The sequence below is a fragment of the Sturnira hondurensis genome, unplaced genomic scaffold (genome assembly GCF_014824575.4).
Source record: "Sturnira hondurensis isolate 20B ecotype Veracruz unplaced genomic scaffold, ASM1482457v3 Scaffold0025484, whole genome shotgun sequence".
Classification (NCBI taxonomy): domain Eukaryota; kingdom Metazoa; phylum Chordata; class Mammalia; order Chiroptera; family Phyllostomidae; genus Sturnira; species Sturnira hondurensis.
Genome location: NW_028098115.1, coordinates 774,552 through 788,818, shown reverse-complemented (window position 1 = coordinate 788,818; position 14,267 = coordinate 774,552). Strand labels below are relative to the sequence as shown.

Genomic DNA, 14,267 nt, shown 5'->3' with positions numbered 1-14,267 from the left:
ACAGGCAAGAAGGGGCTGGAAAGAAGTATTCCAAGTCATGAAATCCAAAGACCTACAGCCAAGATTGCTTTATCCAGCAAAACTTTCATTTAGAATGGAAGGACAGATAAAGTGCTTCTCAGATAAGGTCAAGTTCAAGGAGTTCATCATCACCAAGCCCTTATTATATGAAATGCTAAAGGGACTTATATAAGAAAAAGAAGATGAAAAATATGAACAGTGAAAGGACAGCAAACACACAGTTATTAACAACCACACCTAAAACAAAAGCAAACCAAGAGGACAGCTAGATCAGGAGTGGGAGAACTGTGTGAGGTCCCATGGAGTTTACTTTGAAGAGGACTGAGTTGTTATCATCCTATGTACAATGTTTCTTGTATCTTGTATCTTCTTTGATAAATGTTTCTATTTTTCGAAATAGAAACAGGGAGAAAGGGGAAAATGGTGCAGGGATCAAAAAGCATAATTGGTAGGAACGAAATAGACAGGGGGAAGTTAAATATTGTGCAGGAAAGGGAGAAGCCAAAGAAACTACATGCAGGACCAATGGACATGAACTAAGGTGGGGGACTGCTGGAGGGAAGGGGGTTACCAGGTTGAGGGGCACAAAGGGGAAAACATTGGCACAACTATAAAAGCATAATAAAATATACTAAAAATTGGAGAGAAAAAAAGAAACAAGAACATTGCTAGTACACTAAGAACTCTCTAAGTTCTTCACCCATACATTCCCTTTTTCCCACACAGGTGACCACCAGTTTGAATGTTGTATTAATAACTGCTTTCTACTATCTATAACTTGGTAAAAAATTAAACTTATTATAAAGAAAATAAATTTATTATTTTATTTTATGAATACATATCAATGTATATTCATTTTCTGATCAATGGACATATATGTTATTTCAATCTTTTACTACTATAAATGATGCTGCTGTGAACATTCTGGTATATGTCTCCTGGTACACATATGCAAACGTTTCTGCCCTAGACAGGTAGCTGAGTTGGTTAGGATGTCATTTCCTTCACAAGCCAAAGTTCTGGGTTAACATCCCAGTCAGGGCACATACAAGGATCAACCAGTGAATGCATATATTAGTGAAACTACAAATCGAACTACAAATCGATGTTTCTTTTTAAAAAAAATTTTTTAGTCTTTTTAATTTAATTTTATTTTTTATTGAGTTATCTTTAGAAGGGAAGGGATGGAGAGAGGGAGAGAAATATCAATGTATGGTTGCTTCTCATGCATCCCCTGCTGGGAATTGGCCCCTGCTGGGAACTGGCCTGCAACCCAGGCATGTGCCCTGACTGGGAATCGAACCACGATCATCTGGTTCGCAGGCCCGAGCTCAATCCACTGAGCTACACCAGCCAGGGCAAATTTCTGCAGATTTTATACCCAGATGTAAAATTGTGTGTTCAACATGTCTCACAGCAACAGAGCATGAGCTGTTTTAATTTTAAAAGGCAGCCACCTTAAGGCATTCTATTTACCTTTTGATGGTGGTACCATTGGGAAGTATTGAATCTATGCCCCTAACAGGTTCTTTACTGTATTGTTCATCAAGAGATGTGATGTCGTCTCAGTTCACAAGCTGTAAGAGATCCCAGAGGACACTGAAATAAAAAAAACAAAGTGCAGCTAATTACATGCAATTTTCGAATATCTTCTGCTATACTTAAGGCTACACCTAAGTTGTAGCAGGAATTTCTCAATGCTTTCATGATGGTATATGACACTCATAGTATTTCAGTGGTGGTATGAGACCACACTCTACACCAAAGAGCAAGACTAAGCCTATAGTAATAATGACATCACTTTTAAAAATGAAATCATTTTTTTCTGATTTTAGAATTGATGTATTTCAATTTGAATCATTCATTAAATGTCTTCTCAGCCTGGAAGCCAATGAACATCCCCTTTCTCTGGGACAATCCCCTCTCACCCGCACTCTATTTACAGGGACTAGATCTCCAGTTTATACTCTATGATCCAGTCCCCACAGTCACTGTTCATCGGGCCAGCGGTAGACAAGTGACCCAAGCTGGGCCAGTCAGATTCTATTTCTCAGTTGGTTGCAATGGGGCTGTGAAATGGGGCCTCAGTGGATGACTAGAACTATTATGTAAAATTGGGAGGTCTAGGGTGGTAATATTCAGCTTTGTAGCCTGATTTACCAGGGAAATCCTATTTGTAGAGTCACCTTATACCTTGGTCAACACTCTTTTTCTGGATTACAGTCTCTAATCTCCTGGCTTTAAATGCTGTGTGTGTGTGTATGCTGTTGTTTCTGAAATTTTTACCTCCAGTCTTTCAAATTTGTTGATCTTCCTCTGTTTTAAATATTTCCTCTTGCATGACCACTAGGTATTTCAAACTCACCTGTCTCACACAGAAATTTTGCTTTCTCTCTCAAACATGATCTCCCAGTCTTTCTTTGTCTTTATAAATGGCATTACTAACCTACCAGTTCCCAAAGCCTTGATTTCTCCCTTCTGTCATTCATTACCAAATCTTCTAGGTACTTTCTTAAAAATACCACCTTATCGCCACAGCTATCACTACAATTCAAGCTACCTCTGTTTCTTACTCCAGCTTTAATACCATGTTTTCCTAATGTTCCTCCCATTTTCTGCTCCCTATCCCTCTCCTATTGAATCTCCCTGAAATACCAGATTGACCTTTATAAAACAAGTAATTCATTGCATTTCCTGCATAAAATTGTCCAGTGGCTTTTCTTTACATTTAAAATAAAATCTAGGCCCTGGCTGGTGTGGCTTAGCAGATTGAGCATGGACTGAGAACCAAAGGGTCTCCAGTTCGATTCCTAGTCAGGGCACATGCCTGGGTTGAGGGCCAGATCCCCAGTATGGGGAATTCAAGAGGCAACCACACATTGATGTTTCTCTCCCTCTCTCCTTCTCTTCTTCTCTCTCTAAAAATGAATAAATAAAAGCTTTAAAAAATAAAATAAAGTAAAGTAAAATAAAATAAAATCTAAACTCCTTATTGTGGCCTACAGAGCTCTCTACCATCTGACTTTCCTCCTGTTTCTCAGATCACACCTTCTAGTTCACTGCACCCCATGGCTACTGGCCTCCTCTCAGCTCCCCCAGCCATCAAGCTCCTGCTTGCCTCAGGCGCTTTGCAGTTTGCTCGAATGCTCTTTCCTTGCTCTTTTCAGGGCTAGTTCAGTCTCTCAGGATCTTTTCTTCTGCCAAGCAGACTTTTTCTGACCTTCATGACTAAAGTGAGTCCTACTGTCATACTGCCCTATTTATTTCCCATGTAACATTTGCCATACTCAGAAACTACCTTCATTTTTCACACATGTTTATTGTCTGTCTGCTTTCACTAAAACATAAGGACTTTGGAGGGAGAAAATTGGTTTATACTGTTAACTTCTATTTCCCAGTACCTAAACAGCTCCTAGAACATATTAGGCACCCAGCAAATATATATAGAATACATGAATAAATGAATAAATAAACAAATCAAGAAAGAATTATATTGAGTGGCTTAGATGAGTCCAAATGTGTGGAAAGTTTTCTGTTTTTGATTTCCGTCTTTTCCATAGCCTGTCTCTGATCCTGCCCTTAGGTTCTATAGGAGGGTCCTGTATTCTATGCAACAAATTCCCCCTTTTTTCTGAAGCCAGCTTGACTTGTGAGCTGAGAAGATTGTTTAGAAGCTTGTTTTAAACAAACAGAGAGATATAAAGAAGAAAGTAAAAAATATGATATTCTATCACCAGGAGAAAACATTAACATTTTGTTGATCTACTTTCCAAATAATCTAACTTGAACTGGGTCATTTATACTCTGTTCTGTAATGTTTCATTTTTTTAAAGTCCCTGTAAGTGGAGAACATCTTTCCAGTGGTTTGATTTTAAATGAGTCTATACAGATTTTAGACATGCTACGTCTAAAATAGATGTAGCATGTCTATTTTAAGAAAGCTGAACAATTATCCAAAAGTTGATATACTTTCACTTGTTAGATGATAATCCTAGAATTAAAATGGAACGGAAGCAACCAAGGAAACCATTTTGTTTTCTAGGAAATCTCACATTTAATTTAATCTCACATTTAATCTCACATTTTGCAGTTTTGCTAAGTTACTCTGTCTTCCCAGCTTCCTTCTGTAGAGAAGTATCATGATGGAGAAAGGAGAGGTGACTGCATTGCAGGCTTGGCTGAAGCAGGCTCTGGGTCTGAAGCCATTTGCAAAAGTGGAGTGGTAGTGGAGAAGAGATGGAGAAGAGATGCTGTAGTTCTTTAATATCTGGGCCCCAAGAAGACACTTTTGGTTATAACCCTTCCAAAACATACCACCAAAGCTGTATACTACCGTGAAGCAGCTGAAAAATACCACTAACACGGAAGTCAAAGAAGTTCTAAGAATGAAGTGGAGGTTATAAGAATGTCATAAAAGGAAACTCAGGAGAGACTGTCAGTGAAGGTGTGTTGAAGAAACATCCAAAATCCAACGACAGCTAGATTTAGTCTCTCAGGGGAAAAAAGAGTGGAGAGCAGATGTAAGAAAGGAGGATTCATCAGTTATGTTAACTCAATGGAATGAAAGGCTAAAAGAATTCCCTTGCAGAATTGATACTCAAAATTGCAGTGCCCTGGGACAAGAGTAGGTGAGTGAGGGTGAAGAGTAACCCTTTACTAAGGATATAGGCATAAAGCCAGCTTGATGACACCAGCAATTAAAATTATATAGCCTTACTCTGATTTTATATGCACTTCTACTTAAATGTGAAGAGGATGAATTGTAAATAGTGGCTGTGACCAAGAGCCCAGGAATAAGAAAGACACGGATTCATATCCTTCCTTTGCTGTGTGACAATGGACAAGTTACTTAACCACCTTTTAGTTTTTTAGCTATTCAACAGGGAAAAATACTCACTTTATATAATATTGATGAGGATCAACTGAGATAATGCCTATAAAAAGCTGAGCGTAATGCTTGGCACTTCATAGAGGCTCCATACTAGCTAAATGCTAGCTAATTTTGTTGTTTCCACTGAACTAGTCTCTGTGAATTGATAATTCTATGCTTTATGTATCAGTATAAGTTAATGGTTTGTATTATTTTATACTATATGTTTTTTTGTATGTATTGGTTAATATGAGTCAGTTCTTTATAGTGCTGATACATTGTGTGGTCTCTTTACTAGTCTATAAGCCTTTTGAGGATATCTTTGTATAGATAGTACCCAGTACAGTACCTCATACCTGCAGGTACATAATAATTTTCAGCAGATATAGTATTATAACATTGGACTGTGATAGAAATTGTTTTTCTTTTTACAACTGGTTTTAATTACTTTACAAAGTTTTGAATCAATCCCTCCACCCGACAAGAACACAGATTTGAGTAGGAGAGAGGAGAAGAAAAAAAAATCAGGTGATAAATCTGCTTAAATGTCAGTAGTATTTTAACAAAGTATAGGAAATAATACTGCCCAAAATATTTCTATCTTTAAAAAATTCAAGGACTAAGTTGGCCTGTGTGACAAAATGTAGAAGTACACTTTTAACATTTTAATTTAACTAGGAAATCAAATCTACTGTATAAGGAATTAATGTTAAAAGTCCCAATAAATACTCAAGTCTCTGAAAGGGAGACTGCAGTTGGGCTCCTCCTAGTCAAAGTTCCAGGGGAAGAAAGAGACAGATTAGGAAGAGACCCCTAAAGAACATGGTTTTCCAGTGAGCCAGGGAACTCAGGCGGAGCCCACCTTACAATGAGAGGTTAGAGGCAAATACAAGGTAAGCACTGAGGGAGAAACTTGGAGTAGAGCTGAAGAGAAGCTTTGGGGAGTAGAGCAGGCTCTGTAATTGCAGCGTGCATTGTATGAATGCTCCAAAGGGATGATAAGAACTCCTGGAATTTGGACTAGACTTAATTTGACAAATATTACTATGTGTCTATTTCTTTTTTAGTTGCTACAGGAAGAAAAATAGAGTCCTTGCTCTAGGAAGTGAATAATTAAGAGAAAAATGAGAAAAGCACATGTTTATCTATAAGACAAATATATATATATATAATCAATCAGAGAAGAACAAAACAAAGTGTGAGTGGAAAGGAAGACTGAGATTCACATTCACTTGAAGGATCAAATGAAATATTATGGAGGGACGGTTGTAGTCTGGGAAAGAGTGTAGCATGTGGAAATACTGAGTGTTCCATACAAAGAGGACAGTTGGAACAGAGTCAGGGATGGGGCAAAAATTGGAGTGGTCTTGCATAATAGCAAGTAGACACGATGAGTTTGAGAAAGAGTTGTGAAAATTTAAGTGCACGTTTTGGAAGACCTTGCATTTATATTAGAAGTGTTTTATTTATTCTGTCAAAATGGCCAGGAAATGTATACATTTTGAGCACAAGAGCACTAAAATTAAAGCGGTGGAAGAGCTTCAGGAAGATTCATCTGTGATTAACGAGTTAGAAATACAGGCACAGAGGAGGAGTGTTCAGGGGATAATGCCATGATTCAGGGTCTTTGAATTAGAAAGGATAGTGGCTGGGGGATGGCAGAGTGGGACGGATCACAGAGACCCCGAGGAAGGAAAAGCAAAAGACTTTACAGGTAGTTGGATGTGGGATGGAGTAGACAGTGACAGGATTAAAGATGACATAGTAATGTGCCTGATGCCTGGGATACTGGTGGTACAATACAAAATTAATACACTTATTTCACTCTTCTCAAAAACATACCATGGAAAGAAATGAGAGACCATAAATATGTATTAGATATAGACTTACAGTTTTTTGCTGCTCCCAGAGAGCTCTCTGTAATTCTTTTCTCTGACTTTTGCGGTGACCTCTAGTACTATGGAATCCTCTTGTCTGCCTGGATTATTAAGAGAGGAGTTAATACAGTTCTCTTTAGCTCTTAAGATGTTAACTCTTTGTAGATCAGGGCTTGAAGGCTCTGCCTTTTCTCTATGCATGTTGTTGGAGAAAACAGCTAAAAGATTCCTTAACATACCAACTTCTCAACTAAAACTAAAGCTGAAAATAGATTTGGTTCATTTGAAATTAATAGAAATTTGTTGGTATTGGGCAAATTATCTTTATTTTTTTTAACCTCACCTAAGGATATGTTTATTGATTTTAGAGAGAGAGGAAGGGAAAGAGAGATAAATCAATCAGTTGCCTTTTGCATGCACCCTGACTGGGACTCCATGACCTGGGGATGTGCCCTGACAGGGAATCAAACCCACAACCATTTGGCGTGTGGGATGATGCTTCAACCAATTGAGCAACCTGGCCAGGGCAGGAGAATGATCTTTAAATCAATCCCTGAAGGGTAACGACAGGAAGAAATTTTCTGGAGCCCTGAGATCTCTCTGAAGAGAACAAACCCTGTTCCATTGGTGGGATCAATGGGTCTACTCAATCCACATGTGTCAGAATCCTCTCAAGTAAAAGAATGTGTATGTCCCATTTTACTGTAACTATCGTTTCTAAACCTAAAATTGGGATGTAATTATGCCACAATAGGACTTGATATTTGAAAATTAGTTGTTCTTTAAAATCCTGCATTGCTAGTCACTGCATTCATATTATGTATTAAGTGGAAAATGTTCTCAACTGTTATTTGAAATTCTCTCTTTCATGGATTCCTTGTGTGCATTGGGAAAGTTCCCATTCTGCTTACTGACAGGAAATGCAGGGCTTCCCAGGAGGGTGAAAAATTATTTAATGGACCCTGTTTGACTTCCCTACACCATGTCAAACAATAAAATAAAATAAAATAAAATAAAAAATGGAGGAAATGCCCTGGCTGGTGTGGCTCAGTGAACTCAGTGCCAGCCTATAAACCAAAAGGTCACCAGTTTCACTTTCAGTCAGGGCATAGGCCAGGGTTATGGGCCAGGTCCCCAGTTGGGGGCATGTAGAAGCAATCAATTACACATAGGTGTTTCTCTCCCTCTCTTTCTCCCTCCCTTCTATCTAAAAATAAATAAATAAAATCCTTTTTTTAAAGTGAAGGACACCGTGCTGGCTGGTGCATCTCACTGGATTGAGCATTACCCGATGGATTTCTAGTCAGGGCACATGCCTGGGTAGTGGGCCAGGTCCCCAGTAGGGAGAGTATGAGAAGCAACCACACATTGATGTTTCTCTCCCTCTCTTTCTCTCTCCCTTCCCCCCTCTCTCAGAATAAATAAATAACATCTTTTTTATTTTAAAAATGGAGGAGATTATTAGAAAGTATAGAAATCATCCAGAACACAAGTTTCCTAGAGAAAGCATGTAAACTCAATGTAATATTTTCCCAAGTCAAAGTGACAGAGTTATAAAAACTGGCCTTTTAAAAAACAGTTTTATTTATTTATTTTTAGAAAGAGGGGAAGGGAGGGAGAGAGGGGGAAAGAAACATCCATATGTGAGAGAAACATTGATCAGTTACCATTTGTACACCCATAACCAGGGACCTGGCTCACAACCCAGGCATGTGCCCTGAAGGAATTGAATTAGCAAACTACTGGTGTGTGAGACAATGCCCAACCCACTGAGCCACACCAATTAGGGCAAAACTGGCCTTTTTTGCACCCAAGATTTCTTCTTGCCCAAGCTACTTTATAATGAGTCTTGGGTCTTCTTTCCAATAAGGTTTATTGGATGATCTAAGCAGAGATAATGTTACAGAGCAGACCGGGGCCCATTCATGGGTCGCCTTGGAGTAAGACCAAACAATTAATGCTGGAAGGAGCAGGTCTTTATTTACAACATTCCAACCTTGGGAGAGGTTAGAGCACCTCAGCTTGGAGTCCTCCTTTCCCACTAGACCCAGCACTTCCCAAGATCTCCTCCAGGCTACTAGCCAAAATGTGGTGTGACTTTCCTTGCAAGTACCCCCGTGTGCCACAGATGAGAGTAAACATGACTGAGACATGATGTGATTTGCTTGGGGAGGAGAGGTTGCCAGTTTCTCAGGGGAAAAAGGCCAGCAGCAGCCAGTTTCTCCGAGGAGAAAAAGGCCTCAAGACCCCTCCTCCAGGGCCTTTTATTGGGTTCTAATGCACAGGAATACAGGACAGCAAAGATCAAACAGTAGATAACATTTCAAAGAAATCTGAGGGCTAGTATGAGTCAGAGTCTGTCAGGAACAGAGTTTTAGGGTTTCCTGCTTGAACCCTTAACATATGAATGAAAACACTCTCAGCAAAGCAGATGTCACAGGTTTATCAGGAAGTCTTTGTGATGCCAGATTTTTCCCCAGGACACACTCTAGCAAGGCAAGGAGCTGCACCTCTCCCCAACAGGTATTCAGGCTTAAGGGGATTAGAGCCAGGAAGCACTTCTCCCAGAGAACATGGGGACTCAGGCTATGTCAAAACCAGGGGGTGGGAGTCCATTGCTCTTTGTTGCAGCCCCCTGAGTCCTTCCATGAAGGCCTCCCAAGTGATCGAGTCTGGCTTAGGTTGCCCCCCGCTGTGAGGGGTCTTACCTGTCATTGACTTCCGACCAAGCTTTGGGGGCAGAGAGAGGAAACTGAGGCAGCGTTTGCTACCTGAGACAAGCTTTGTCTCCTGCAGCTCGCATTCCAGAGATGTCCCTTGCCCTTAGCCACAAGGGGTCGAGATACAATTCCTAAAATGAGGCAGAGTGGTCTACAACACAAAAACATCCCCAAAAGTTTACCATGTTCTTATCTGATCTTAATCTAGCTGCACAAACAGTTCTCCAGTCCCTCTGGGAGGTACCAAAATCACCATCCTCATAGAGCAGCTCTCTCCTTCAGGATCTGGGGTATGTGGTCATCAGCCTTAATGTAATAGTCCAGAAAAGGCACAAGTCCCAAGAGTCCAGGTGAAATTCAGGTGTAGCCCGTCAGGATCTTGCAAGGAAATCCTTCGGAGCTTCAGAGTCGGCTAAAGCAGTAATGATCACAGAAGCAGCATCTCTTTTCTTATTAGTACAGGCCACATGGCCTCCTTCTTCACTATAAACTATATAGCTGCTTCCTTATATAGTTTAAGCAAGTCCCTTCTCACTTCTCTCTTTCAAATGGCATGGTTAACTCCCCTTCACCTTCCCAAGCCATGTGGCAGAGCAAAGAGAGTGAGAAAGCGAGAAAGCCTCTTGGCTGGTACATCATCCCTCCCTCATGGCTCTTCTACTCCCTTGCAAGCTGCGTGGCATAAATCCCTTACTGTAGATATCATGCCATCTCCCTCACTACTACTCCCCTTGTGGCCAACAAAGTGAACGACTTCCCTGCCTAGTTCAAATCCCCGCCCTGAGCTTCCAGCACAACCCTATTTCCAACTCCTTCCACAATGGGCTACATCTGCCCATACCCCATATCTTCTGCCTCTTTCTGGCTGCCATTATTAGTCTTTACTGGCGTGGCCACATAAAGCAGAGCAAACTGCCTCCAAGCTCTGGTGCAGGTGCAGCAAGCCCCTAGCTACATCATGGATTAAAGTAAAGCCCATCTCCCTGGTCCCCAGCACAGCTATTTAACATAACTATGAAGCTAGCCAGATTGCCATAGGTAAGCAAAATCTCCCAATCCCTAAACCAGGTTTATGGGGAATATTCTCTGAACACCATTACAATAGTGCTGCCCCAAATTATGAAGTAGGCCAACTTTGTGCTTGGTAATCTTGCTCTCTCTTTTCTGAATCTCCGATTTTTGTTTATTTTTTAAACATTTCCTTTTACCCCTTATAGGCAACCAGTTCCTTCCTATTTTATCCTTGACTTTGTCATGACATCTTAGAGTGAGTGGAGAACATTTCATATTTTTTCCACTAGGCTTAATGTACTTTATAGGGAAGCAAGGTTTGCCACATCAAAATGTATCGCTCTGGAATGAGAATTATTTTATTTTATGTTCAATTTTTAAAATTGTATTAACTTTTCTGTTACATTTTTAGTATATTTTATTGAATATGCTATTACAGTTTTCCCATTTTTTTCTCCCCTTCATCCCCTTCCACCATGCACCACCCTCCTTCCAGCATCCCCCTGCCTTGGTTCATGTCCATGGGTTGTACATATAAGTTCTTTGGCTTCTACATTTTCTATACTAGTTTTAACCTCCCCCTCTCTATTTTGTACCTACCATTTATGCTTCTTATTCCCTGTACACTTTCCCCCATTCTCCCCACTCCTCCTCCTCACTGATAACCCTCCATGTGATCTCCATTTCTGTGATTCTGTTCCTATTCTAGTTGTTTTCTTAGTTTTAGTTTTTGTTTTATTTTTAGTGTGGTTGTTAGTAACTGTGAGTTTGTTGTCATTTTATTGCTCATAGTTTTGATCTTCCTTTTCTTAGGTAAATCCCTTTAACATTTCATCCAGTAAGGGCTTGGTGATGATGATCTTTTAACTTGACCTTATCTGGGAAGCACTTTATCTGCCCTTCCATTCTAAATGAAAGCTTTGCTGGATAGAGCAATCTTGGATGTAGGTCCTTGCCTTTCATGACTTGGAATACTTCTTTCCAGCCCCTTCTTGCCTGCAAGTTTTCTTTTGAGAAATCAGCTGATAGTCTGGTGAGAAGTCCTTTGTAGGTGACTGTCCCCTTATCTCTTGATGCTTCTAGGGTTCTCTCTTTATCTTTAATTTTGGGTGATTTAATTATGATGTGTCTTGTTGTGTTCCTCCTTGGGTCACACTTCTTTCGGACTTTCTGAGCTTCCTGGACTTCGTGGAAGTCTGTTTCCTTTGCCAGATTAGGGAAGTTCTCCTTCATTATTTGTTCAAATAAGTATTCAAACTCTTGCGCTTCCTTTTCTCCTTCTGCTACTTCTGTGATTCATATGTTGGAATGTTTAAAGTTGTCCCAGAGGTTCCTAGCCTCTCCTCATCTTTTTGAATTCATGTTTCTTTATTCTATTTCAGTTGCATGTTTATTTCTTCCTTCTGTTCCAAATCATTGATTTGAGTCCTGGTTTTCTTCCCTTCACCATTGATTCCCTATATTTTTCTTTATTTTACTTTGCATAGCCTTGACTTCTTCCATACTCAATCACTTCTGTGAGCATCCTGATTACCAGTGTTTTGAACTCTGCATCTGGTAGGTTGGCTGTCTCCTTATTGCTTAGTTCTTTTACATGAGTTTTGACCTGTTCTTTTATTTGGGCCATATTTTCTTGTCTTGGCACACCTGTTATGTTGTAAGGGGTGGAGCCTTAGGTATGTGCCAGGGCAGCACAACCCACTGTGCTGTGTTGTGGCACTATGTATGGGGGAGGGGTCAGAGAGGGAACAATGCCACTTGCTTGGTTCTTGTCCAGATTTCAGTCACTTCCACAAGCACATTGGGCCCTTCTGGTGATGATTGCCTGATGTGGGGGTTTGTGTATGTTTTAGGACACCATAAAAATGCAGCTCCCTAAAAAGAGTCCCAAAGGACTTTCCTGTGAGACTGGGAGTTTCTCTCATTGTCACAACCCTCTCAGGTTTTGCAGTCAGAGGTCCTGAGGCTTTAGTTCCCTGCACTGGAAGCCTGGGTTGTGTGGTCTGACTCACTCCCCAGTTTTTCCTCTTAGTTTATCCTCACACAAATGTGGGACCACCCAGTCTGCCAGCCACTGCCTCACCTGCCCTAGGCCTCTAGCGAAACCTTGCTGCACATCCTCTCTGCCCCAGCTGCCCTCTCTACCCCTCCTACTGGTCTGCATGAATGTTTCTTCTTTAACTCCTTGGTTGCCAGACTTCCATATAGTTCAATTTTCTGGCAATTCTAGTTATTTTTTGTTTTTAAATTTGTTGTTGTCTTTCTTTTGGTTGTGCAAGGAGGCAAAGTGTATCTACCTATGCCTCCATTTTGGCCAGATGTTCTGCATGAGTTCTATTTTGGTTTTTATATATGTTGTATTTTATTTATTTATTTATTTATTTATTTCCTCACCTGAAGACCTTTTTTTTTTCCCCATTGCTTTTAGAGAGAAAGGAAGGGATTAAAGAAGGGAGAGAGAGAAACACTGAGAGGGAAGCATCGATTGGTTGCCTCTTGCACATGCCTAGACTGGTATTGAAACTGCAACCTAGCTATTTGCCCTGACTGGGGTTCAAACCTGTAACCTTTCAGTTAGGGGACAATGCTCCAACCAACTGTACCACACTGTTCAGGGCTATATGTTGTAGATATTTTAAAACAACATGGAAAAGTTTTATGTCATAGATCTATGCTGTTCAAAACAGTAGCTATTAGCCACATGTGATTTTTAGACCCTTGATATGTAACTAAGGGATTGCATTCATAATATTATTTCCTTTTCATTTTTTCTTGTGGTTTTAAAAGACAACCTTATCGAGGTATATTTTACACATACCCGTTTCAAGTGTAAAATACACTGATTTTTTTTTCGTAACCTCACTGACTAATGCAACTATCACCATAATTCAGTTTTCAGACATCTTTATCCTCAATTTTATTTGCTTTAAACTTAAATTTTAAAGGGGGATGGGGGCAATAGGAGAGGGTAAAGGGAGGATAAATAGTGACTGAAGGAGTCTTGACCTTGGGTAATAAAAACACAATACAATATACAGATGATATATTATAGAATTGTACACTTGAAACCTATTATAAATTTTATTAACCAATGTCATCCCAATAAATTTAATAAAAAATTTAAAGAATAAAACCTTTCTACCATTGCATTATTTTAATAATTTAAATGTTAATACTAATACTTGATTCAGTTATTGAAAAGCTTTGCTCACAGGAGTTTAATAAGGCTTTCTTTTGCTCTTCAAGGTTCATTAGAAGGAAAGGGACTTAATGATCTCTTCTCATTTTTTAAATCTGCTCATTGAAATGCAAGCTACCATGTGGTTTACCTTTCTTTGTGATATTATTATCCCGAATTCTACATTTCTATACATTCCCAAACTTTACAACCCTTTGACCTTTTGCTATACCAGAAGGGAGTGGTAGTAAGGGTTCTTTGGACCTGAGGTAGTGAGCAAGAGAATTCTGAGGTTTTAGGCATCTGTATATGCAATGAGATGACAAAAAAGCAGTATTCTGGGTGGAAATGTGGAATAGGTAGTAACAAAAGATGAGTTATTCTATTGAAAATATTTCTCAAACATTAAGATGGGTCTCCAAAATTATGTATAAAAATGACCCTGTGTATAATGATCAGTCATGTGAAAGATAATTACTATATGAAATGTAATTTCATAGTTGAAAGACTCTGGGCCAGATAATTTATACATTATTTTTATAACATTTATATATTTACTCAAATGATCAATTTATTCCATAATAGTAAAA

At 39.5% G+C, this 14,267-nt stretch overlaps 1 protein-coding gene across 12 annotated transcripts in view; it reads right to left on the bottom strand.

Annotated features, from left to right (window-relative positions):
- The window catches only part of RPGRIP1 (RPGR interacting protein 1), a 74,711-nt gene extending 64,354 nt beyond the window's left edge, over window positions 1–10,357 (bottom strand). For 3 of the 12 annotated variants that reach the window (XM_037039842.1, XM_037039847.1, XM_037039851.1), the window contains exons 1-3: window positions 9,671–10,354; window positions 6,782–6,869; window positions 1,498–1,620 (exon numbers count right to left, since the gene is read on the bottom strand). In XM_037039842.1, the coding sequence (XP_036895737.1) occupies window positions 1,498–1,516 (19 nt within the window). In that variant the 5' untranslated portion in view covers window positions 1,517–1,620; window positions 6,782–6,869; window positions 9,671–10,354. Of the gene's footprint in view, window positions 1–1,497; window positions 1,621–6,781; window positions 6,870–9,670 lie in introns of all 12 variants that reach the window. The other 9 variants (XM_037039845.1, XM_037039852.1, XM_037039853.1 and 6 more) reach the window with 7 other exon arrangements.
- Between the last annotated feature and the right edge of the window lie 3,910 nt (window positions 10,358–14,267).